This window comes from Rattus norvegicus, chromosome 4, assembly GCF_036323735.1.
Source record: "Rattus norvegicus strain BN/NHsdMcwi chromosome 4, GRCr8, whole genome shotgun sequence".
Classification (NCBI taxonomy): Eukaryota; Metazoa; Chordata; class Mammalia; order Rodentia; family Muridae; genus Rattus; species Rattus norvegicus.
In genome coordinates, this window is record NC_086022.1 from 139,281,912 (window position 1) to 139,308,288 (window position 26,377).

The 26,377-nt window shown below is 37.0% G+C and overlaps 1 protein-coding gene across 2 annotated transcripts in view; it reads left to right on the plus strand.

Moving 5' to 3' along the window:
- The window catches only part of Cntn6 (contactin 6), a 396,250-nt gene extending 370,822 nt beyond the window's left edge, over positions 1-25,428 (plus strand). The window contains exons 18-23 of one of the 2 annotated variants that reach the window (XM_039107156.2): positions 10,262-10,496; positions 10,630-10,745; positions 12,800-12,986; positions 23,285-23,397; positions 24,194-24,362; positions 25,152-25,428. In XM_039107156.2, coding sequence (XP_038963084.1) covers positions 10,262-10,496; positions 10,630-10,745; positions 12,800-12,986; positions 23,285-23,397; positions 24,194-24,362; positions 25,152-25,252 — 921 coding nt within the window. In that variant the 3' untranslated portion in view covers positions 25,253-25,428. The remainder of the gene's footprint in view (positions 1-10,261; positions 10,497-10,629; positions 10,746-12,799; positions 12,987-23,284; positions 23,398-24,193; positions 24,363-25,151) is intronic. The other variant, NM_013225.2, reaches the window with a different exon arrangement.
- Positions 25,429-26,377: the final 949 nt, after the last annotated feature.

A 26,377-nucleotide genomic window follows, 5' to 3' on the forward strand; every position in this document is an offset into this window, starting at 1 on the left:
AAGACATTTAGATTTCTACATTCACTCAAGGCCGTATAAGAATAGTCCGTCCAGTAGAAGGGAGCTTTGCTGATTTCTTATTTTGGTTTCTTTCTCCTTGGAGATGAGAAATTCTTTGGTTATGTAGTTTCTTAATGTACTCTATTTATGAGGGTGGATTATGTTCTATTTTACATTTTTTGAAATTTAAAATATTTTGTTGAAAAAATTAGATATTTGGTCTGTGATAGTAGAATTAAATCAAATACTAACTAAATATTATTGTTTATTTCTATTTTATGGTCTCCAATTGTTAATGTGTGAAATGCTGTGCTGTATCCAATATGATTGTAAATGGGATTGTAAGAGAAAACACTGGAGAGTGAAAGGTTCTTGACTGAGATTGGAGCATTTCTTGCACAAAGTGAAAAATTTGAACATTGTAAATACTTTTATCTCTTTAGTACAATTTCATTCTGCTATTATAGTCTCCAAATATGCATATGCCATACAAATGAAGAGGTATGGTTGTGGGCCCTGAATCTTTATTTTCTTTAATTTGAGAATTTCATAATGTAATTTGAGAAATTCATGTATGCGTATTCTATTTATGTTGTTTCTGTTGCTCCCTTGCTCCTCTCCAACTCTTCCTTTGTCACCTACTGTCCCTCAAATTAATGATCCTTCATTTTTAAATAAGAAAGGGAGACAGACAGAGGGAGAGAGAGAGAGAGAATGAAAACAGCTTTTTAGTGTTGCTAATGTATATGTATTTAGGGCCAATCACTTGGGATTGGGTGACCCTGTGTACTGCAGTCAAGTGAAGAAGACTGTTCTTCCTTCTCCATTAGTTGTTTGTAGCTCTTCAACTGTGGATAAAGCTTTGTGAGATTTCTTCCTTCCCTGTTTACATGTTAATTGGTGTTATTATTGTGCAAGTCTTATTTAGGTATTTTGTATTAGAGATTTTGCTGGAGCAGTCTTCCTGTCCTATAGAGAAAACACTATTGGACAGCAGACATCTCAGTCCTCTGGCTCTAAATATCCTTTTGCTCCGTCTTTCACGAAGTTCCCTTAACCTAGAGATAGAGGCTGTAGTGTAGCTCTGTCAATCGTGACTGAATACCCCATGCTATCTCTTTATTTTGGTCAGTTGGGGATTTCTGAAATGATCTCTGTCTGCTTCCGAAAGAAGCTTCTTTGATGAGAGATAAAACCTCCACTTATTGGTCATTATAGAGATAGTTATTTAAAATACCATTAAAAATTATACTGGTGTAGGAAACTGATGGTAGTAGGTTCTTCTTGAGGTTTGCTGTCTAATTAAACAGCTATTTCTGATCCCCGAGATATAACAACAAAGAATTCATCCATGTGGACATCTGACCCCATTGGCCATTCATTTTTATTGTTGTGGTTATCATTGTTTAAAGATATTACAGTTGTGTAGGACTATTTATTGGTCATCTTCCTTAACAGCTTGCACCATTCCTTCTCATATCATGAGAACCAGTTCTAAGGGACTAGAGTTCATTGTATTGATACTTCCTAGGCCTCTTGCTTAAATCCATGGTAACACGTCACCCAAAATCTTACTTTCAAAAACCAACCTGTAAGGAAGATGTGACTACGCCTCTATTTGCTTGGAATTGGTTCATATTAATGTGCACTTGAGCATTATTTGTTCTTAAGTAACCTAATAAATTTTACATTGGTTTGAATTTATGAACCTTTGAGAATTTTCTCAGAAGGTAGGAGAAAACTTTCTTCTGCTCTCTTAAACTGCTACATAGTTGTTTTTTTTTAATTTTGTGGCTCTTAGTCCATAAATGGAAGAACCTAAATAAATCATTTTCGTTTCATGTTAAGCTGACCTTATCAGTCTTAGTCCTTTCTTTCTTTTTTTTTTCAGGTGAATTATTATTTTTTTATTAACTTGAGTATTTCTTATATACATTTCGAGTGTTATTCCCTTTCCCGGTATCCGGGCAAACATCCCCCTCCCGCCTCCCCTTCCTTATGGGTGTTCCCCTCCCAACCCTCCCCCCATTGCCGCCCTCCCCCCACCAGTCTAGTTCACTGGGGGTTCAGTCTTAGCAGGACCCAGGGCTTCTCCTTCCACTGGTGCTCTTACTAGGATATTCATTGCTACCTATGAGGTCAGAGTCCAGGGTCAGTCCATGTATAGTCTTTAGGTAGTGGCTTAGTCCCTGGAAGCTCTGGTTGCTTAGCATTGTTGTACATATGGGGACTCGAGCCCCTTCAAGATCTTCCAGTTCTTTCTCTGATTCCTTCAACAGGGGTCCTATTCTCAGTTCAGTGGTTTGCTGCTGGCATTCGCCTCTGTATTTGCTGTATTCTGGCTGTGTCTCTCAGGAGCGATCTACATCCGGCTCCTGTCGGTCTGCACTTCTTTGCTTCATCCATCTTGTCTAATTGGGTGGCTGTATATGTATGGGCCACATGTGGGGCAGGCTCTGAATGGGTGTTCCTTCAGTCTCTGTTTTAATCTTTGCCTCTCGCTACCCTGCCAAGAGTATTCTTGTTCCCCTTTTAAAGAAGGAGTGAAGCATTCACATTTTGATCATCCGTCTTGAGTTTCATTTGTTCTAGGTATCTAGGGTAATTCAAGCATTTGGGCTAATAGCCACTTATCAATGAGTGCATACCATGTATGTCTTTCTGTGATTGGGTTAGCTCACTCAGGATGATATTTTCCAGTTCCAACCATTTGCCTACGAATTTCATAAAGTCGTCGTTTTTGATAGCTGAGTAATATTCCATTGTGTAGATGTACCACATTTTCTGGATCCATTCCTCTGTTGAAGGGCATCTGGGTTCTTTCCAGCTTCTGGCTATTATAAATAAGTCTGCAATGAACATAGTGGAGCACGTGTCTTTTTTATATGTTGGGGCATCTTTTGGGTATATGCCCAAGAGAGGTATAGCTGGATCCTCAGGCAGTTCAATGTCCAATTTTCTGAGGATCCTCCAGACTGATTTCCAGAATGGTTGTACCAGTTTGCAATCCCACCAACAATGGAGGAGTGTTCCTCTTTCTCCGCATCCTCGCCAGCATCTGCTGTCACCTGAGTTTTTGATCTTAGCCATTCTCACTGGTGTGAGGTGAAATCTCAGGGTTGTTTTGATTTGCATTTCCCTTATGACTAAAGATGTTGAACATTTCTTTAGGTGTTTCTCAGCCACTTGGCATTCCTCATCTGTGAATTCTTTGTTTAGCTCTGAACCCCATTTTTTAATAGGGTTATTTGTTTCCCTGCGGTCTAACTTCTTGAGTTCTTTGTATATTTTGGATATAAGGCCTCTATCTGTTGTAGGATTGGTAAAGACCTTTTCCCAATCTGTTGGTTGCCGTTTTGTCCTAACCACAGTGTCCATTGCCTTACAGAAGCTTTGCAGTTATATGAGATCCCATTTGTCGATTCTTGATCTTAGAGCGTAAGCCATTGGTGTTTTGTTCAGGAAATTTTTTCCAGTGCCCATGTGTTCCAGATGCTTCCCTAGTTTTTCTTCTATTAGTTTGAGTGTGTCTGGTTTGATGTGGAGGTCCTTGATCCACTTGGACTTAAGCTTTGTACAGGGTAATAAGCAGGGATTGATCTGCATTCTTCTACATGTTGACCTCCAATTGAACCAGCACCATTTGCTGAAAATGCTATCTTTTTTCCATTGGATGGTTTTGGCTCCTTTTTCAAAAATCAAGTGACCATAGGTGTGTGGGTTCATTTCTGGGTCTTCAATTCTATTCCATTGGTCTATCTGTCTGTCTCTGTACCAATACCATGCAGTTTTTATCACTATTGCTCTGTAATACTGCTTGAGTTCAGGGATAGTGATTCCCCCTGAAGTCCTTTTATTGTTGAGGATAGCTTTAGCTATCCTGGGTGTTTTGTTATTCCAGATGAATTTGCAAATTGTTCTGTCTAACTCTTTGAAGAATTGGATTGGTATTTTGATGGGGATTGCATTGAATCTGTGGATTGCTTTTGGTAAAATGGCCATTTTTACTATATTAATCCTGCCAATCCATGAGCATGGGAGATCTTTCCATCTTCTGAGGTCTTCTTCAATTTCCTTCTTCAGAGTCTTGAAGTTCTTATTGTACAGATCTTTTACTTGCTTGGTTAAAGTCACACCGAGGTACTTTATATTATTTGGGTCTATTATGAAGGGTGTCGTTTCCCTAATTTCTTTCTTGGCTTGTTTCTCTTTTGTATAGAGGAAGGCAACTGATTTATTTGAGTTAATTTTATACCCAGCCACTTTGCTGAAGTTGTCTATCAGCTTTAGTAGTTCTGTGGTGGATCACTACTTTAGTGGTTCTGGTTTGGGATCACTTAAATATACTATCATATCATCTGCAAATAGTGATATTTTGACTTCTTCTTTTCCGATCTGTATCCCCTTGACCTCCTTTTGTTGTCTGATTGCTCTGGCTAGATCTTCAAGAACTATATTGAATAAGTAGGGAGAGAGTGGGCAGCCTTGTCTAGTCCCTGATTTTAGTGGGATTGCTTCAAGTTTCTCTCCATTTAGTTTAATGTTAGCAACTGGTTTGCTGTATATGGCTTTTACTATGTTCAGGTATGGGCCTTGAATTCCTATTCTTTCCAGGACTTTTATCATGAAGGGGTGTTGAATTTTTTCAAATGCTTTCTCAGCTTCTAATGAAATGATCATGTGGTTTTGTTCTTTCAGTTTGTTTATATAATGGATCACGTTGATGGTTTTCCGTATATTAAACCATCTCTGCATGCCTGGGATGAAGCCTACTTGGTCATGGTGGATGATTGTTTTGATGTGCTCTTGGATTCGGTTTGCCAGAATTTTGTTGAGTATTTTTGTGTCGATATTCATAAGGGAAATTGGTCTGAAGTTCTCTTTCTTTGTTGTGTCTTTGTGTGGTTTAGGTATAAGAGTAATTGTGGCTTCATAGAAGGTATTCAGTAGTGATCCATCTGTTTCAATTTTGTGGAATAGTTTGGATAACATTGGTATGAGGTCTTCTATGAAGGTTTGATAGAATTCTGCACTAAACCCGTCTGGACCTGGGCTCTTTTTGGTTGGGAGACCTTTAATGACTGCTTCTATTTCCTTAGGAGTTATGGGGTTGTTTAACTGGTTTATCTGTTCCTGATTTAACTTCGGTACCTGGTATCTGTCTAGGAAATTGTCCATTTCCTGAAGATTTTCAAGTTTTGTTGAAAATAGGTTTTTATAGTAAGATCTGATGATTTTTTGCATTTCCTCTGAATCTGTTGTTATGTCTCCCTTTTCATTTCTGATTTTGTTAATTTGGACACACTCTCTGTGTCCTCTCGTTAGTCTGGCTAAGGGTTTATCTATCTTGTTGATTTTCTCAAAGAACCAACTTTTGGTTCTGTTGATTCTTTCTATGGTCCTTTTTGTTTCTACTTGGTTGATTTCCGCTCTGAGTTTGATTATTTCCTGCCTTCTACTCCTCCTGGGTGTATGTGCTTCTTTTTGTTCTAGAGCTTTTAGGTGTGCTGTCAAGCTGCTGACATATGCTCTTTCCTGTTTCTTTCTGCAGGCACTCAGCGCTATGAGTTTTCCTCTTAGCACAGCTTTCATTGTGTCCCATAAGTTTGGGTATGTTGTACCTTCATTATCATTAAATTCTAAAAAGTTTTTAATTTCTTTCTTTATTTCTTCCTTGACCAGGTTATCATTGAGTAGAGCATTGTTCAATTTCCAAGTATATGTGGGCATTCTTCCTTGATTGTTATTGAAGACCAGTTTTAGGCCGTGGTGGTCCGATAGCACGCATGGGATTATTTCTATCTTTCTGTACCTGTTGAGGCCCGTTTTTTGACCAATTATATGGTCAATTTTGGAGAAAGTACCATGAGGAGCTGAGAAGAAGGTATATCCTTTTGCTTTAGGATAGAATGTTCTATAAATATCCGTTAAGTCCATTTGGCTCATGACTTCTCTTAGTCTGTCTACGTCTCTATTTAATTTCTGTTTCCATGATCTGTCCATTGATGAGAGTGGGGTATTGAAATCTCCCACTATTATTGTGTGAGGTGCAATGTGTGTTTTGAGCTTTAGGAAGGTTTCTTTTACATATGTAGTTGCCCTTGTATTTGGGGCATAGATATTTAGGATTGAGAGTTCATCTTGGTGGATTTTTCCTTTGATGAATATGAAGTGTCCTTCCTTATCTTTTTTGATGACTTTTAGTTGAAAATTGATTTTATTTGATATTAGAATGGCTACTCCAGCTTGCTTCTTCTGACCATTTGCTTTGAAAATTGTTTTCCAGCCTTTCACTCTGAGGTAATGTCTGTCTTTGTCTCTGAGGTGTGTTTCCTGTAGGCAGCAGAATGCAGGGTCCTCGTTGTGTATCCAGTTTGTTAATCTATGTCTTTTTATTGGGGAGTTGAGGCCATTGATGTTGAGAGATATTAAGGAATAGTGATTATTGCTTCCCGTTATATTCATATTTGGATGCGAGGTTATGTTTGTGTGCTTTCATTCTCCTTGTTTTGTTGCCAAGACGATTAGTTTCTTGCTTCTTCTAGGGTATAGCTTGCCTCTTTATGTTGGGCTTTACCATTTATCATCCTTTGTAGTGCTGGATTTGTAGAAAGATATTGTGTAAATTTGGTTTTGTCATGGAATATCTTGGTTTTTCCATCTATGTTAATTGAGAGTTTTGCAGGATACAGTAACCTGGGCTGGCATTTGTGTTCTCTTAGGTTCTGTATGACATCAGTCCAGGATCTTCTGGCCTTCATAGTTTCTGGCGAGAAGTCTGGTGTGATTCTGATAGGTCTGCCTTTATATGTTACTTGACCTTTTTCCCTTACTGCTTTTAATATTCTTTCTTTATTTTGTGCGTTTGGTGTTTTGACTATTATGTGACGGGAGGTGTTTCTTTTCTGGTCCAATCTATTTGGAGTTCTGTAGGCTTCTTTTATGCCTATGGGTATCTCTTTTTTTAGGTTAGGGAAGTTTTCTTCTATGATTTTGTTGAAGATATTTACTGGTCCTTTGAGCTGGGAGTCTTCACTCTCTTCTATACCTATTATCCTTAGGTTTGATCTTCTCATTGAGTCTTGGATTTCCTGTATGTTTTGGACCAGTAGCTTTTTCAGCTTTACATTATCTTTGACAGTTGAGTCCATGATTTCTATGGAATCTTCTGCTCCTGAGATTCTCTCTTCCATCTCTTGTATTCTGTTGGTGAAGCTTGTATCTACAGCTCCTTGTCTCTTCTTTTGGTTTTCTATATCCAGGGTTGTTTCCATGTGTTCTTTCTTGATTGCTTCTATTTCCATTTTTAATTTCTTCAACTGTTTGATTGTGTTTTCCTGGAATTCTTTCAGGGATTTTTGCGATTCCTCTCTGTAGGCTTCTACTTGTTCTCTAAGGGAGTTCTTCATGTCTTTCTTGAAGTCCTCCAGCATCATGATCAAAAATGATTTTGAAACTAGATCTTGCTTTTCTGGTGTGTTTGGATATTCCATGTTTGTTTTGGTGGGAGAATTGGTCTCCGATGATGCCATGTAGTCTTCGTTTCTGTTGCTTGGGTTCCTGTGCTTGCCTCTCGCCATCAGATTATCTCTAGTGTTACTTTGTTCTGCTATTTCTGACAGTGGCTAGACTCTCCTATAAGCCTGTGTGTCAGGAGTGCTGTAGACATGTTTTCCTCTCTTTCAGTCAGTTATGGGGACAGAGTGTTCTGCTTTCGGGCGTGTAGTTTTTCCTCTCTACAGGTCTTCAGCTGTTCCTGTGGTCCTGTGTCTTGAGTTCACCAGGCAGCTTTCTTGCAGCAGAAAAGTTGGTCTTACCTCTGGTCCCGAGGCTCAAGTTCGCTCGTGGGGTGCTGCCCACGGGCTCTCTGCAGCGGCAGCAACCAGGAAGACCTGTGCCGCCCTTTCCGGGAGCTTCAGTGCACCAGGGTTCCAGATGGCCTTTGGTGTTTTCCTCTGGCGTCCGAGATGTGTGCACAGAGAGCAGTCTCTTCTGGTTTCCCAGGCTTGTCTGCCTCTCTGAAGGTTCAGCTCTCCCTCCCACGGCATTTGGGTGCAGAGATCTGTTTATCTGGTCTGTTTCCCTCAGGTTCCGGAGGTGTCTCAGACAGGGGTCCTGCTGCTCCTGGGCCCTCCCCCACGGGATCCCAGAGGCCTTATACAGTTTCCTCTTGTGCCAGGGATGTGGGCAGGGGTGGGCAGTGTTAGTGGTCTCTTCCGCTCTGCAGCCTCAGGGGTGCCCACCTGATCAGGCGGTGAGGTCTCTTTCCCACGGGGTCTGGGAGCAGAGAGCTGCTGCGGGCCGGGATCCGCGGGTGTGGGACTTCCGGTAAACACAGGACGTGCCTGGTCCTAGATGAACTCTGCCTCTGTATGTCCTGATCTCACCAGGCAGCTCTCTTGCAGCAGACAAGTTGGTCTTACCTGTGGTCCCGAGGCTCAAGTTTGCTTGCGGGGTGCTGCCCAAGGGCTCTCTGCGGTGGCAGCAACCAGGAAGCGTCTTAGTCCTTTCTTGCCGGGACAGCATGATAAAGAGCGTTTGGGCTTTACTAAGAAAAAATGTCTTCTGGATATATAACTGAACATTGACATCTGAGAATGAAAAAAAACTTCAAAATAAATGAAATACATATTGCTGAAATCTTACAAGACTCTTCAAAATCATTCCCAACTAACTGTACACTTCTGCCCCCCCTTCCCAACAGAAAAATCTTTTTTCCAGTTTCATCAGCTGTTTTCCTTTTTCTTTTTCTCATCTCATTGCTCAATGTATTTTTTAGATTGCTTCATGTGGGAGAAAATAGAGATGAGTTTGGATCATCTCGGTGAATGGGGATTTATTTTAAAGCTACAGAGAAAGTAATGAGGAAATGAAAACACGTCTGTAACTGAGCAGCCAGTCAATTGGGGAAGTGGAACAGCGTCCATCTCTGGAGGCCATAGGAGTCCTAGTCAGCTGTTCCTATAACCTAGGCCGAGCTCTCCTCATTTCTTGTGCATGGATGCGATGCTTTCCAATTGCTTGGCTTACAGTTTTTGCATGGCTGCTAACGAATCTCTATTTCCTCCCTACTTTCTTTAGAACTTTCAGAGATATTTATTACATCCTTTGTTTTCTGCACGTGGGGTACGCATGCTTGTGTATAAGCAAACGTCCATGTGGAAGTCAGAAGACAACTTGTGAATCCAGAGACGGAACGCAGGTGGTCAGAATGAGTGAAAAGTACCCTTACCTGCTGAACAAAGTCTGTTGTCTAATAGCTTAAAAGAAACAAAACAAACAAAAGCTTAGACTCTACTTTACCTATGTATTTTTTTTTCTCATTCGTCGTCCTTATTGCCTATGCTGGGTTTTGTTTTAGTACCCTCTGGACTTCATATTAAAATTCTATAAGAGGAATCGGTTTGGTCTGTTAATTGCTATAGAGCATTAAAGAGACACAGATACTGGAGTATGTTGTGCCTTATGCTCTGCGGTATAGAACTGGAAGTTGTGGTACAAGCAGAAACCTAAAGGATGTAACCATGAAGGCCACTAATCATGTGCTGGGTTAGTAACACACTTATCAAATAATAAAATAACAAAATAACACGGCAGAAATATTTTTCCTGTAGAAAAACAGAAAATTCTATTGATTCATAAATATAATGTAGTTACAATCAGGTGAGATAAATGTCCAGTATGAAACAATTTTTTCTTCCCAGTTCATATAATTATAATTTTCATATCTACAGAGTTATGAAAGAACACATAATAGTCTCATTCAGTGACAATAGGTTTTAACTCTGTTGGGTGGACCTTGATTTCTTGAAATTAGCTATGCATAATTTTTTGTCAGGATAAATGCACACCAATGTTGTTAATGAAGCACATGCTTTAAAATACTGAGTTTCTATATGTTTTTCAATAAAATATTCTTTCTTACATTGAATGTTATTAAAAGTTGATTATATCACACTCATCTTAGAAGAATTATTAAAATATTGAAAATAAGGTATATTTACCATGAGTAGTTAATAAATTAATTATAATAGGTTAATAAATTGATATATTAATATAAATATATATATATAATTTGCTTTATATTTCATCTTGAAATGTGGAGCTATTAGAAACATTTTCCTAAATGAAACTGGATGTGAAAGTACTTTTCGTTTTTCATTAAATATCCATAATTGCCTGTATAGAAGAAACATAATCAACAAATACAGTTCAATAGATTTTTCAGGAATACTCAGTGGTTGATTGCATTCTGCCCAAGCCTATTCCAGAAGAACTACAGAATGGAGAGGGGTTTGGATATATCATCATGTTCCGGCCAGTGGGCTCAACAACCTGGATGAAAGAAAAGGTGGCTCTTGTAGAATCTTCAAAGTTCATCTACAGAAATGAAAGCATCATGCCTTTGTCTCCCTTTGAAGTCAAAGTGGGAGTGTACAACAATGAAGGCGAAGGTTCCCTGAGTACCGTGTCTATTGTCTACTCTGGGGAAGATGGTAAGCTCTTTTCAGTGTTGGAATGGTTTACCTTGCAACTTTACATACAATCTGTGTTTGCTTGCTTGTTTGTTTGTTTCATTTTCCTTGAGGCTTTCTCTTAAATACAGTGATGTCATTTCCTTGCTGGTAGAACCTCGGCTGGCTCCAAGAGGAACTTCTGTCCAGAGTTTTTCTGCTTCTGACATGGAGGTTTCCTGGAATGCCATTGCTTGGAATAGAAACACTGGAAGAGTGCTGGGCTATGAGGTAATTCACACTGACTGAACACTGCATCCAAATGAGGCAACTCCCTATACAAAGCCTTCTGCATAGGAGTTTGTTAAGATGGCATGTTTTCTATCTTATAACAGTATATGCATTAAGGCTCTGCTTTGCACCATTGTACCTAAATAACTGTTATAATCGATTGGAAAAAAAAGAATGTGGAATATAGAAAGATGAATCTATGCTCTTTTTTGACCTCTACTTGCAAAGGTACCACATGGTCATATACACAAAGACACATATATTCTCACAGTTGTATATATACACAAATAAATAATTTTGAAAAATGTTAAAGGCATAAATAATTTATTTTCACTCACAATTTTAGAGTTTCAGACTATACTAGGCTTGTTGCTTTGTGTGTTGGGAGGCAGAGCACAGAGAGGATATGTTAGAACATGTGGCAAGGAAAGATGCTTGCTGTGGCTGAGAGAAAACAATGATACTGGACAGCTCCCTGGTCATATCACTTTCAGGGTCATGATCTCAATGATCTAACTCTCCCTACAAGATGCCACCTCCTCTAGATTCTTCTCACTCCCCATAATTTCATTGGCCTGTAGTGAGTCTTTCAATATAGAGGTCTTTGGAATAGTATAGCAGATCTGAGCCATAACAATGTTTTCAGCTCAAAGCGGAGAAGAGGAGAAGGAATATTACCATGTGTTCTTAGGTAAACAAATTTACCACTATAAAATATCCATTATAATAGGTTTGTGATTGCAATCAAGTAAGATGTGTAGACTACAGCATTGCACGTAAAAGGCAAATATAATGCAGAAAAAACTGTTAAGAGGACAAAGTTCATATGAAATTACCACAATATTTCTTTTCAAGTGATCAAAGAGAAGAGTATTTAATTTTTAAAACTAGAATCATTATATTCTTAGAGAGGGGTAAAGTCAGACTCTTGAAATCTTAAACCACAGAATTCTACTTAGACCTTTTTTTAGAATATGATTTGAAGAGATTTAATCAAGGTTGAGGGACATAAGAAACAAGGGAATAAATACATATTTTTTCTCAGTTTGTTCTATTTAAACTGTTCAAAATGAAGTAAATTACTTTTATTCAACTTTGTTTTAGATTGAGGGCACGTAATGGGGACATATTTAATCACTTATTCGTCTTCAGCCTACAAGTCAATTGACTCAGGTCATGGATATTTTCTCTTTTATAAAACAATATTTTTCTAAATATTAATCATTTTCCTCTCCTTTTTTCTTCTCCTTTCTTATAAACCCCTTCCCCCTGAAAGAAGCAAAAGCAAAAACAAAAGCAAGTGAAAAAAGTAAAAAAAAAAACAACAGAAAAACAAAAACAAAAACAAAACTTCTACTCATGTTCCAGGTGCCTTAGAAATTCCATGCCCTCTTATTCTGAGACTGATGTTTTTCTAATCTGTTTTCCTCACTGACCAACATTGCTTTTCTTCACATTAATAGATTCTCTCTCTCTCTCTCTCTCTCTCTCTCTCTCTCTCTGTATATATAAATTCTAACATGCTGTATTTGGGATCTCAAGAGCTGCTACTGAACTTCATGTACTTTTGTATCATTTCTTCTTTTTTTTCGGAGCTGGGGACCAAACCCAGGGCCTTGCGCTTGCTAGGCAAGCGCTCTACCACTGAGCTAAATTCCCAACCCCTCTTTTGTATCATTTCAGTGTGTGTGAAATAATGTTTTATATAGCAAGTGAATACTGTGGTTTGAGTCATTAATTATTCTGGGTATCCAAGAATTCTGAAAGAAAGGGTAATACCAACACATCTGATTGATGGAATAGGGTTTGTATTACTCTGAATTATTATATGTTCTTTGTTAAAATTGATAATTTTAAGTCATTTTGGTAACTTAAAAATACCCAGGTATTCTTTTTTATCATGGAAAATATTCCTTCTTTACTCTCTATTAATATATTTATTTTCCTGGAGAAGTACATACATTTTAGTAAACACATTTTGTCATTTATTCTCCAACAGTTGATATTTTAGAGAAAACAATGAATTTATTCATCATTTTGGTTTTACCACTCAGGTCTTATACTGGACTGACAACTCCAAAGAATCTATGATTGGGAAAATTAGAGTCAGTGGAAATGTCACAACCAAGAATATTACAGGGCTAAGAGCTAATACGATTTACTTTGCTTCTGTGAGAGCCTACAACACTGCAGGGACAGGACCCTCAAGTCCACCAGTTAATGTCACCACGAAAAAGTCCCGTGAGTATACACCATAATCCAGGTCATACATAACATTAATCTGTGAGTAGTAGCCTTTCCTGTGCTCCCTGGCTACTTCATTCTTTCTACCACAAGGTTTTATTGCTCCATAGGCTTGGTGACTTGGTTTGTACTTTTCCAGATAATTTTTACATTAAGTGGGAATAAAATAAACTATTTTGATATTTTCAGATCTCTAAAAAGAAAGTACATTATGTCTATGACTAAGAGAAGAGTTCTTAAGATTATAATGTTTGCTGCTCCCTACAAAATGAGATAAAATACCGATCCCTTGGCTGTGGACACAAATTAGTTATTCAGTCTTCAGAGTTTCAATCATTTCACCTACAGAAAGAGGAAAAAACAACATTATGTGCATTCTTGTAAATGTTGGTCAAGGTCAAAGAGCTAATTAATAACAAAGGGCCAACTCAAATATAAAAAATATTCTGATTTTTATAATTAAACAGCCATTGTCAAATAATGATCTGATGACCGTCTTAGCTATGGTTCTGCAAGGTGTTTCAAAGAAGTCTTTATTTCTCAAAGGAACAAGTCGATTACTCTAAGATGATTGCTCCTGCTGCAGTGTACAACCTCAGTCATGACATACAATTGTCTATTTAGTGGATAGCCTGCCCCACTTCACTTAACTGTTCCTGGAGGTATTGTTAAATTACCTGCTCAGGTAATATCGAGGGTTATTATAGAGTATATGAATAGTATTTAAAAGACCCCAAGATACAGATTGTGTAAAGATGAGAAGGTGATAAGCATTTTAATTTTATCTACAGAGCAATGACTCTATTCAAATTTTATATGTACAAATGTTTTGCCCTTTGTCCCATTTTTTCCCTATCAAGGCCTAAAGATTATTATTATTCCCAAATATGGACATAAACTGCCCAAACTTCTATACTTGTTCTTGCTGTATAGCCACTCTGATTAAGTCTCTTGTCAGGGTGTTTGTGTGTGTGTGTGTGTGTGTGTGTGTGTGTGTGTGTGTGTGTGTGTATGTTTGTGTGGACCTGCAGGGGTCAGAAGCAGGTAACAGATGCACCTAAGAGTTAGAATTACAAGTGGTTATAAGCTTCACAACTGGGTGTTGGAAACAAAACTCAGGTCTTCTAGAAGAGCAAATTACAAGTTAAGGACAATGATCTCAGACTTCTTGGAACTTAGAAGGCATCTTGGACTAGAACATGCTAAAGTTATGCTTCCTTTTTGCTTTCAGCCTTCACTGATTTTTCATTGGCTCTGAGCAGAGGTAATCAAATTACTTAAAAGATAAAGCAGGAAGACAGAGATTTTGGACTTTCATAGTGCCCTTTAGTTACTGTGTATTCTCCAGAATTTAAGAGCATTTTCTGAGTGCCTGTACATGTAAACTGAAATCTTCATGCCCTGTTTTTCCCCACTTTCTATCTTATGATAGATTGGCTAGAAAAAAGATTTTAAAAAACATAAAGTTCTATTCCTTCTCCTATCTTATACTACATTGACTGACTGAATGAAGTATTCATTCTATTATATTATAATTGTGATGGTATATGTGAGAAAGACTTCCATAATATCATATATTTGACTATTTGCCCCCCAATTGGAAATATTTTTGAAAGGATTTGGTAGTGTGCCCTTCTTGAGAGAGGTGTATCATTGATTATAGGCTTTGAGATATCAAAAGACTCATGCTATTCCCAGTATGCTTTTTCTGCCTTCTGTTTGTGGATGAAGTTGTGAGCTCTGAGTTTTCTAACACCATGCATTGCTCTACCAATGTAGACTTTAACCTTCTGAAACTGTAAGTCCAATTAAATACTTTACTGGATAAATTACCTAAATCATTGTGTTTTGTCACAACAATAAATAAATAAATAAAAAACAAAGACAACAGTCTTCTGTTTCTGGAGCAGGTTGGTTTCTTCTTACCTAACCTCAAGTCTGAATGAAAATCCCATCAACCACTGACTTTGAGATTGTCCAGGGAATTATTCTATCTGAGTGAGAGATACCAAAGAACAGGAGAAGATTTTTTAATAGTCTCTGACAAAATACAGGCTTATTAGAAATGTATATGATTAGTACTGTTACTGTTTTTAATATTTTATGTACCCTAAGTTAAGTGTATATGGTTTATATCAATTTTATATTCCTTTAAGAAGATACAATTTTATACTGTCGAACCAACACAATACTTCAAATAGTTTTAAAATTTTAGATTAAATGCCAAACTTATTGGTGTTATATAATAGCACATTATTTCCCCATCAAGTAAGGAATGTAGCTCTTCAAGCAGTTTTATTAAAAGTAAGTCCATCTAGCATGCCCTGTATGGCGGCTTGAATAAGTAAGGCCCCCGTAGACATATGTTTGAATGTTTGCCCTACAGAAGTAGCACTGTTACAAGTTTTGTCTTTTGGAATTGATGTGGTTTTTGTGTTTGGAGGAAATATGTCACTTTGAGGATACACCTCCTATTCACATATGCCTCCATACACATTATGGCAGATAGGTCCCATGTGCTATTGGTGGATCAAGATTTAGAACTCTGGGGTTGGGGATTTAGCTCAGTGGTAGAGCGCTTGACTAGCAAGCACAAGGTCCTGGGTTTGGTCCTCAGCGTCAGGGGGAAAAAAAAAGAAATTTGTTTTAAAGCTTTAGAACTCTATCTCCTCCTCTAGCACCATTTCTGCCTGGAGACTGTCATGTTTCCTGACATATGATAATGAACTAAACCTCTATAAATGTAAGGCAGCCCTGATTGAATTTTTTCATTTATAAGAGTTGCCTTGATCATGGTATCTCTTCACAGCATGAAACCCTAAGACACAGAGTGGCACCAGGGACTGGGTCATGGCTGTGATAGGCCCAACTATACTGCTTTTGAGAGAATGTGAAATTTGAAACTTTGTGTTAGTAAAGCAGCATAATGCTTTAAGGGATTCCTAATGGAACATACTTAGTAGAAGCACAGAAGACAGTCATCCTAAGTGTACTTTAAACTGGGAGGGGTCCCTCAAGAAGTGCCAAGTAAAAACTATTTATTCCATTACCTAGAGTTCTTCTTTGTGATATTTTAGTGGAGAATGTAGCTGCTTCTTGCCGTTACAGGAAGACTCTATCTTTGGCTAATGCAAAGAGATTTACGTTGACTGATTGCATTTGCAAAGGCAATCTCAAAGCATCCTAGTACAGACTGCTGTATATATACTAAGGTGCACTCTCACTAAGAACATTTGATCAAAAGGAGCTGGTTGAGGAAGGAAGAAAATACATACTGTACAGTTCGAGGAGAAAGGAAGAACCAAAAGGTGGAATGGAGCTAAGTCCTATGTTTGAGAAGATAAATTAAATAATAGAATAAAGGGAGTGGTGACCTCAGGGAAAGATGATATGGAACTAGGTTACCATCTTGAGAAGAGGAATTAAAGGAGATCTTAAATCCAGACCTGGGGTTCACACCTCTAATCTCAGCACTGAGGAGGCAGAAATCTGAAGATCTCTGTGAGATTAAGCCACAATCTTTATCATTTCTTATGCATCATTATCATCTCTTAGGCTCAGCATCTTGGGCATTCCTGAGTCTGTATCCATTGCCCTTTCTTTTAAGGGGAGGAACAGATTATTGTAGCTGAGAGACAGTTGTGTCTATGGTTTGAAATTGTTATGAAAATCAATAATTTTCCACTCCTTATTTCTTCCAAACCTTCCAATTCACCTCTTGATCTCATTTCTTTTCATCTCTCTCTCTCTCTCTCTCTCTCTCTCTCTCTCTATATATATATATATATATATATATATATATATATATATATATATATCCCAATGGCTTCTTTTACTTTGATGTATATATACATTTATAAACACATATATAACAAACAAACACACAAAATAATAAATTCAACCTGCTCATACTCTATATTAATGTTACTTATAAGTTTATGATTTAGGATAAATCATTTGACATTGGATGACTAATTTCATGTGGGACTTTTCCCTGTGGAAAACCATTTTCTTACTCTAAGCATTTCCTGGTTTCTTGTAGTTCATTGTGTAGGTCTAAGTCTCTACTTTCTTCCTTTTATTAGCATGCCCTTCAATTTTATTTATTGTTCAGGTCTTCTCCGTGAAGCCATGGTGATTAGACTTTCTGAGTTTAGCCTTTCTTACATTTCAGGAGAACTATTTCCCAGCGAGCTTCCTGTTCATCTTTCTTACTTTCTTTTCTTCCCTCTTCTGCAATGATTCCTGAGCCTTCAGAGTGAGGGTTTTCTAGGTACTAGAAACCTAACTCCTAAGACTAGTGAATAATAGATCTTGAAGGAGAGCCTGCAACTACCACTTTACTAGTCTCTTAAAATTCCTGGCTACAAACTAAATATTAATCTGATGTCCACTGTTAAGAGAAGTACTCATCCATTTTCAAAGAAAGTTCTTTTTGTAATAGATAGGGACCACTACAGAAAAGCACAGCTGATCAAATTGCAGAGTACAAGTGATCCTGTGGTGCATACACCCAAATGATAAATATACCACTAGCGTTTTTATTGTTCTGTCTTTACATAAACTCACCATTTGCAGTATCCCTGCCATTCCTAATAACAGAACAAATTGCCCTCTTTACAACTCTATTCAATTTTGCCTTCAATATATTTATATCTGAGAAGGGATTACACAACCTTGGGTATTTTGAAAGAGAGTAAGAATGGTATTTCATAGTGAGAGAACTGAGGACATGCATATTACTTAATCCATACTTTCATTTTGACTGGTATAAATATATTGATTTGTGTGTATGTTCAAGGGGATGGGGGGCTACATGTATGTGTTAGTGTGTGTGTATATCTGTGTATTCTTCTATGGAAGCCAGAGGATAATCTCAGGTAGACAAGAGTGGCTAATCAGCATGCCCCATTGGTTCTTCTGTTTGTATATTCCTGGGTATGGACCTTAAGTATGTACCATGACACCAGGCATTTTTAAATGCTGAGAATTGAACTTATGCTTGTGAAGAACCGCTTTAAAGGCTGAACTATTTTAGAAGCTGGGGTTTTATTATTTGATAATTATAAATATATGTTTGTAACTGAAAAGCAGAGCCAAGGATCATGCTCAGTTTTAGAGTTTTTAAGACACTGAAGGAAATAACCTACCTAAAGGACACCAGGGCTAAAATACAGTGAAGGTCCATTGAATGGCAACATGTATTACATCACTTTGCCCATTATTGTACTTGGATTTTTGCTCATTTTTAAAAGAAATAAAAGTACTTCTAGTCCTTACTTTCTTTTCATGAATTTTTTTAGAGAAATGTTCATCAGAGGTCACACATAAACACCCAAGGTGTAAGAGGTGGAACAGCTTTAATGAAACATTGAAGGCAGCCCTGATTCTAAGTGGTACCCTTGGATTTAACTTTGATTTCCCATGTCCTTGAGATGACATCAAGATTACCTCTGAATACTGGTAGCAGAAAAAAGAGAAGTCCTCATCCATCACACATTGAAACTGTCACCGTCTAGATTTTCAATTTGGTACTTGCTTTTTCATTGTAAAATCAGAAAAAAAGAACTCACGTATACCAAAATTCTCTGTTTCTTATGATTGGCTATCATGACAGGCAAAGCTGTGGAGAAGTCAGAACTTTATTACTTTTATTCAATATAAAGTTTCTGTCATCAATGCAATGAATAGTGCTGTCAGGAGTTACATATAGTTTTAAGTACTGAAGTGTGTTTGCTTCTGATAATTTCTCTCTTACTCGCTAAACATCCTAGCATAAGAGAAAGAAAAATGATATTACTACAAGTTTCAGGAAATGACCTGTGCTAATAAGAGGTATAGATACACATAAGAAACAGTATGTAGAAGGATGCATATTGGATAAGCATGCACAATATCAAGACTAAACCACTACCCAAAGACTATACATGGACTAATCCCGGGATCCAACCTCATATGTAGCAATGAATAGCCTAGTAAGAGCACCAGTGGAAGGGGAAGCCCTTGGTCCTGCCAAGACTGAACCCCCAGTGAACATGATTGTTGCGGGGAGGGTGGTAATGGGGGGAGGATGGGGAGGGGAACACCCATCTAGAAGGGGAGAGGGAGGGGTTAGGGGGATGTTGGCCCGGAAACCGGGAAAGGGAATAACAATTGAAATGTAAATAAGAAATACCCAAGTTAATAAAGATGGAGAAAAAAAAAGAGTTGGTCAAAAGATCTCTATGTATTTATGTACATATCTGTACATATACATGCATATATAAAGGTTAATAAGTACATTAATGTCTATGATAATAACAGTAGTGATGATTTAATAGTCATTTTCAAATAATATATGTGTTGTACTTATAAATATCACGCCTTCCAAATAATGCGTATCCAAAACAGCCAAGAGGTATAGCAAATGCATTGTGATCCGCAAAGGCATCACTCAGATGGCATTTAGATTTACAATGTAAAGAAGAAAATATTTACAGTAATTTCAGGTGGAAAAGAAAATCATAAACAAAACACTGTGCCTGTTGTAGAAAGTCATACTCAGACACTGCAACAGAAAGTGTTTGCAAATTTGGACTCAATTTGGACATGGACATTGGCTGACTAGCACTCTGCACTGGAGTCTTTCTTGCTGTAAATATGCAATCAATCCATATTTAGACATAAAGGAAGCATTAAGCTTTTATTTCATCTTGCATTTATGTTCTTTCTCTCTTGCCCAAATGTCAACCCCATGCTGTTACTTAGAAGTGTAACATAAGAAGTTGTTTTTGAATTGGGTTCACAGTGTGAACTACAGCTGAATATAAATGCCATCTACAGAAAAATTGATTACAGAGAAGCCATTAGAGCTGTGAAGGGCTGGTTTAATGCTGCTCTGTCACTTGATTAATAGAACATGATTTTGGTCTTTGGAAATTGGCTGCAAAAAAAATTAAAAGGTAGAAAAAGTGTTTGTTGAGTTTACCATTCATGAATGTTACATAAGAAACATAATATGTTTTGTAAGATACATGTGACAAGTGCTTTGGTTTTCTTAAGTTAATCAGAAATTTTAATTTCACTAAGAAAATTTGCTCTATGCTTTGGCCCTCCATGCCAAATCTGGACTGTTAACCATGCCAATAGTATGGTGAGAGCCTTCAAAAGAGTCTTCAGAAGTTTTGAGTTGTTTTTATTTCTAATGACAAGTGGATGGCATAGACACCCATGTTTCTAAATTAATATTGAATTAAGACAAAACTGTTTATAGGTCGTGATAGCCTCCCAAGCAATTAAATGGAATCCTTTCTTGCATCTTCCTCTCAGAAGTACACAGTAAATTCAAAAGCAATGTCATGAAAGGAGGATCTTCAAATTAAGCGAAATACATTTAAAAAATGAGTCATTTGTAAATGTTATAATCATATTATCTGTGGCAAAGTGCTTTGAACACTTGAAAGTGAATGAGGTCATAACCAGAAATTGGGGAACCACTATACCTAGGAGAGACACTTAATGGTCACTGAGGCTTGATAACAAACCTCTGACAAAGCAAAGGCTTCCTACTGTATTTCACATGATCCAAGAGTTTTATAAACTAGGAATTATGACTCTCATTTCAGAAGTAATAAAGCTAGGGCTCACAGGTAGAACTCTGGAACCTTGACTTCAAAATCTGAGTCTTCCTTTCCTCCAGACAGTAAGAGAAGCTAAACATTCCAAGTAACCCATGTAATCCATAGTCATACATACTAGCAGCGCTTCTCATGCTGTGCCCATGGGATGTTTTGCATTCTGCTTTGAAGAAACACATGCCTACATATCAAGGACAAGGTTATTGCCAAAGTCACAACTGCATGGCTTTCAAGGTAGCACAATTCAGCTCCCTGACTCCTTGCCTGTTAGATCCACAGTAGACTCAGTAGTGTAAGGAATCCTTTTATGCTAAATCAGTTGCACAAACAAAAGCCACAGCAGTAAATGAATGTTTAGAGAGAACAAAGCACAGCAAAACAGCAACAACAAAAACGTGACATTGAAGGGCTGAATTTACATGTGCTCCATGTTAATTGCATGATGTTGTTAGTTTGGATCCACTGCTGTGAAGAAATGTACCTAAAGAGCAAACTAGAAGATATTGAGTCTCTGATATCTTGTGAGAACTTTTATCCTAGCTACTTTATATGTGAAAAAACGATTATATAATTCACTTAGAAATAAATGGACAGAACATAGCTGTAATGATACTCTTGCCACAGTCTGTCATAAATAAAAATAGCATTTGCCAATTGTTAAGTATGTGCTCAACACAGATATTTTATGCTACTAATTTTAATTTGTTTTTTTAATCAAGAAATTATCTTGGTTTGGCCAGTCTCATTGGTCCACATAAATACACATGAATTACTATACGTCTGACCATGGTAATTTGACCTTGATCATAGCATGGTATGATCAATGCATGGTTCCCATTTTGTCACCTATGAGCCATGCACTCACCCACCACATATTAAATTTGATAAAGGGAGTAAGACATTGAATAGTTTGGGCTTTACACCGCATGATGCATGATCCTGAAAATCTGAATTATCAGTCATATACTGTGTTTGAGCGATGCATTGTGCTAGGTGTTGAAGATACAGAGTAGAAAAAGGCACACCCACTCAAAAATTTTTAAAATATGTGAAAAAGACCAGCTATCTTTCGATGAGAACACAATACAGAAAATGATAATTAGACCACATGAAACTACATGGTCATCATCTCTCTACCTATACCATGCTAAACTTGGTAGAAAAGTTGGGTGATCAGGGTTTGGGAGGTTATTAGCAATGCCCCTAGTTCAGTATGTTGGGTATATCCAGTGATACATGAGACATTAAACAGCAATTGATTCAAAATGTTCAAAGAAGCTGCCTGTGTTTCTATCATTGTTCCAATGAGTTAAATGCTAGGCTCTCTACACACCACACATTCAGAAAACTACTATCTTGCTGGGCAGTTTGATCTCTGCCTCAGACGAAGGATTCTGAAATCTCTCCTTACTTTCTCTCAGTCTCAAAATGATCATCATGTGGTCCCTTTGAGAAGCGGCATGTTGTCATGGTGAAACCATTGGATACTGGCCAAGAACTAATGGCCCTGTATTCTGTTTTGACTCACTTCCTTGTTCACTATACACTTTGGGACAAGTGACTTTTTACTCTAGAAGTAACATTATTGTTGCTATATAAAACATTAAAATTCAACTCTGTCTATGATTTTAGAATGGTAATTCTACACCCTCCTTTTCATATATGATGCTACTCTACTCCAACACAACATTTATTTCAAAGAACTGAGTTCAGAGAAAAGGTTATTTGGAGTGATTAATGCACCTATGAGGATTTCCCCTATTTCTGCTCCACAGAGCATTGTTAATAGTATAAAGCATACTTTACTTTTCAGTGCATAGCCACCTTTGCTTGAACTAATATAAACATATATCCAAATTAAGACCTATATTCATATGATTGACAACCACCAAAGGATTTCTTTGCCGGGGGGTGGGAGTAGATTTTTAGCCTGGGCTATTCCTTTACAAAGGAATGTTCAAATATTATGTACTGTGTACAGTTATGATTTCAGCCACACACATACTGAGTGACAAAAACATAGCCTATGAGAAGCTGGCTAAGGAACATGGCCATTCAATAAGATGCCCAAAAGGAATGTCTTCTCTTGGTGACTCTGCTTCTCTTGAGGCTCTGCAACATTCTGGCAGGGTTCTAAAAGTTATCTTATACATATAGCTTTCATATTTTATTTGTATCATTTTGCTTAAAGTATCTTAAATTGGTTCTGTTCATTACAGTGAAAATTAGGGATATAGCATCAAGGATTTGATGTGTATTCACAATTAACTGTGTATGAACACATGAACACAATATTTATATGCCTATGCATATATGTAGAATGCTTCCAAATTGAATTTAGTTAGCATTGATTAATAGCCAGTTCCAAAAGTATATAACAAAACCTCCATCATTTTCTATATTGCAAAGTAAGCAAACTCAACATCAATGATTAATAAATTAATACTGGACACTCAGCAAACTATTATTAATTCATAAGTCTGTCACAAAGACCTTCCCGAATGACCAAAATTTGAATAAATTTGCTTGCTATGATTAGAATCAGTATGATATTTCAAATAACAATAAACCATTTCACTTCTTTTATGCTAACAATGGGGACTTATTTTTTCTTTTCATGTGGCTGCATTGTAATATCAGCTAATTAATATTCATTTGGATCTTTATTATATTTTAAAGCACCTAGCCAACCACCAGCAAACATTGCCTGGAAGCTGTCAAATTCCAAATTATGCCTGAACTGGGAGCATGTAAAAACTATGGAAAATGAGTCTGAAGTGCTGGGCTACAAGGTATTTAGTTTTCTATGTGATCTATTAATTATGTCATTAAAGAATCAGCAATGTCATAATTAAATAGAAATAAAATTTGTACACATGTATATGTTAGGATTAAAATAAGTTTTTGAGCATACCCTTGCTTCTTTCTATTCATTATAAAGGTTGTGTATTCTAGGTCCAGTAATGGATATGGAGTAATATGATATGGAGAATAAAGACTCCAAGTACTATAGCATGAAATCGCCCTCCTCCACAGGACTGCCCTCACTATCAAGAAATAACTTCTTCGTAGATGCAATCCATGATTGATGTTAATGAATAAGTTTAAATGGAGGATAAAAAATTCGGATATGGTAGATATGAGCCCTTAACAGCACAAAAGGAATCTCACAAGAACATTATTGAGTATTAAGAGCATCTCTGAGTGCCCAGGGCAAGTAATCTCCATTAGTAATAATGTAAATTAACTCTGGGCAGACCTATATATTCAGACATTTGTATTGGGTCCAAACTGAAAATGACTTTTCATAGTAAGCCCTAAAACTAATATACTCAAACTCTGTGCATGAGATAATAAATCTACTGCCAATTCAGAGACAAGGATCCCAAATAGATACTATTTCTCAAAAATAAAAGTAATGATAAGTCATCCCTAGATGTCTGCATGAAGGGGTACAATGCTGGTAAAGGTTCTCTTATTGCAAGTGAGAGCATTGATATAAACATGTTTCCTCTCCCTCATCATAACAGGATCTGAACCTTCAGTAAACGTGAAACCCATCTTAACTTCGCTGTGCCTTTCATACAGATCCTCTATCGGCAGAACCGACAGAGTAAAACTCATGTCTTGGAAACAAATAATACATCAGCTGAGCTACTGGTTCCATTTGAAGAAGACTATTTGATCGAAATCAGAACAGTCAGTGATGGTGGAGACGGAAGCAGTAGTGAGGAAATCAGAATTCCAAAAATGTCAAGTGAGTTCAGTTGCTGCTTTGTCTGAACTAGGCACCTACAACAGAAAAGTTGAGAAAAACATCTGTGTTTCCATTTTCCACTGTGAGCCACAGGTGACAGCCAGTTTTTCTTAACTCGTCTGTCACATTTAACAATGGTGTGCATTTTTGAAATCTTCTCATTTGAAAACAAAATAATAAATATATAAATAAACAAAGGAAGGAAGGGAGGAAGGAAGGAAGAAATAACAGTAAAGAAAATTAATGAAGAAGAAAGGGGAGATAATTCATGAATCATTATTCTTGTACAAAATTTAGGACTTTTTCTTTCTACAAATGATCAAAGGCCTCAAAGCAGAAACATAAAGTTGATTCATATAGCTCTACTGTTCTTTCCATGTCTGTGGCAGACTTCAGTTATCAGTCATAGCATTTAGACTAAGCTGAAGGCTTCTCAATCTTGTGGAAGTGGGCTAGTCCCACAGTTATCAAGTAATACTAACTAGTTTTGCTTTAGAAGCTTCAAGTTCTCATCTTCATGAAGGTTCTAGGTAGAAATCATTGACGACCAAATGTTGGCCAGTTCTAATATAATTTCAAGTAGTCCTCACCAGTTTGGGCAATTTTATTCTTCATATTTACATTTGAGATTGCATCCTATAATAGCAGATGTTTTTAAACTTTAATTCAATGTAACAAAATATTACTATTAAAAGACAGACATGACTGAATAGTTTCTGTCTCATGGAATAACTCCAGTAGACAGTTTTACTTCATGCAAGGTCGTTATTTGATGGTTGTATCTTTCAGGTTTGAGTTCCGTGGGAGTTCAGATCTTGAAGCCCAGTACCCAGTTCCTGACAATGGTTGGATTTTTTTACTGTTTTGTTATTCAGCCACTTTCACGATGAATCAATCTATGGATCTTTGGGAATTTTCTGAGAGCAAATCATTCTGTAAATACGTTCTCCAGCCTCCATCACGAGACATATTCTTAATACAGACTTGTTTGGAAAGAAAATGTATATTACTAAGCTCTTGTAAATATCTGTGGTACATTAATAAAACAGTTTTAAACACTTTGAAACACTTTGAATTTTAATGTTCACACATCATTACACATTTGAGGGTGCCAAATTAATCTGAGGATATAAAACTGCTGTGTCTTTCAGTTGACTTATACGGAGAATATAAATAACCACCTCAATAACGATTATAGATATGAGACAGGTGTAAATTCATGTCCATTTTATATGCTCCAGGTAATATACTTCACTGTTTACAGTCCTTAGCGCCATTTGAAACAAAATACAATCATTGTTTATAGTTGTATATATCTGCCAGATATCAGAGTTTTCTAAATCCTGGTGCTGCAACTTTTTAATCCAGTTGGAAGAAATATTCATACTTGAAACTATGTCAGTATACATGGTGATCTTTCTTACATTTTATAAGAAAAGAGTGAAGAAGAGGGGGGTTTCAGGTCAAGAAACAAAAATGAAGAAAAATGAGTACTCATTGAAAATAACACTTTTTCCCCTAAACATCTTGTGAATAAATTCCTGGTACTACCTATAAACTGGTAATACTAGTCATGGCCTTACTTTTAAATAATAATAAAAATCTGGAAACAGATTTCTTTGATCAGATTTTCTATACTTTGGTCACAGTGGTCTTTTCCTTTTCTAAATCAAAGTTTTCTTTAATCATAAATATAATCGCAATTGGAAAATAATAGTCTTGTAAATCTGGATCTAGTGAGAATTTTGTGGACTAACTCTGATCTCAGGCTAATTGATCTCTGCAACAGCCAGCAGCTCCACATGCTCCAGAAGCTCAGTCTGTAGAGAAGTATAAGGTGAGTGCCAGTGTTGGGGCCTTTCCATGTCATCCACTAAAACGATGCATTTTTATCCTGATGTTTGTTTGCTCCACGGATTTTTATACTGGAAGACTAGATTTGCCTTTTTTTTTCACAGAGTTCAAGATTTTATTTACAAAAAAAAAAAAAGCTTAAACTTTTCTCATAGTTCACA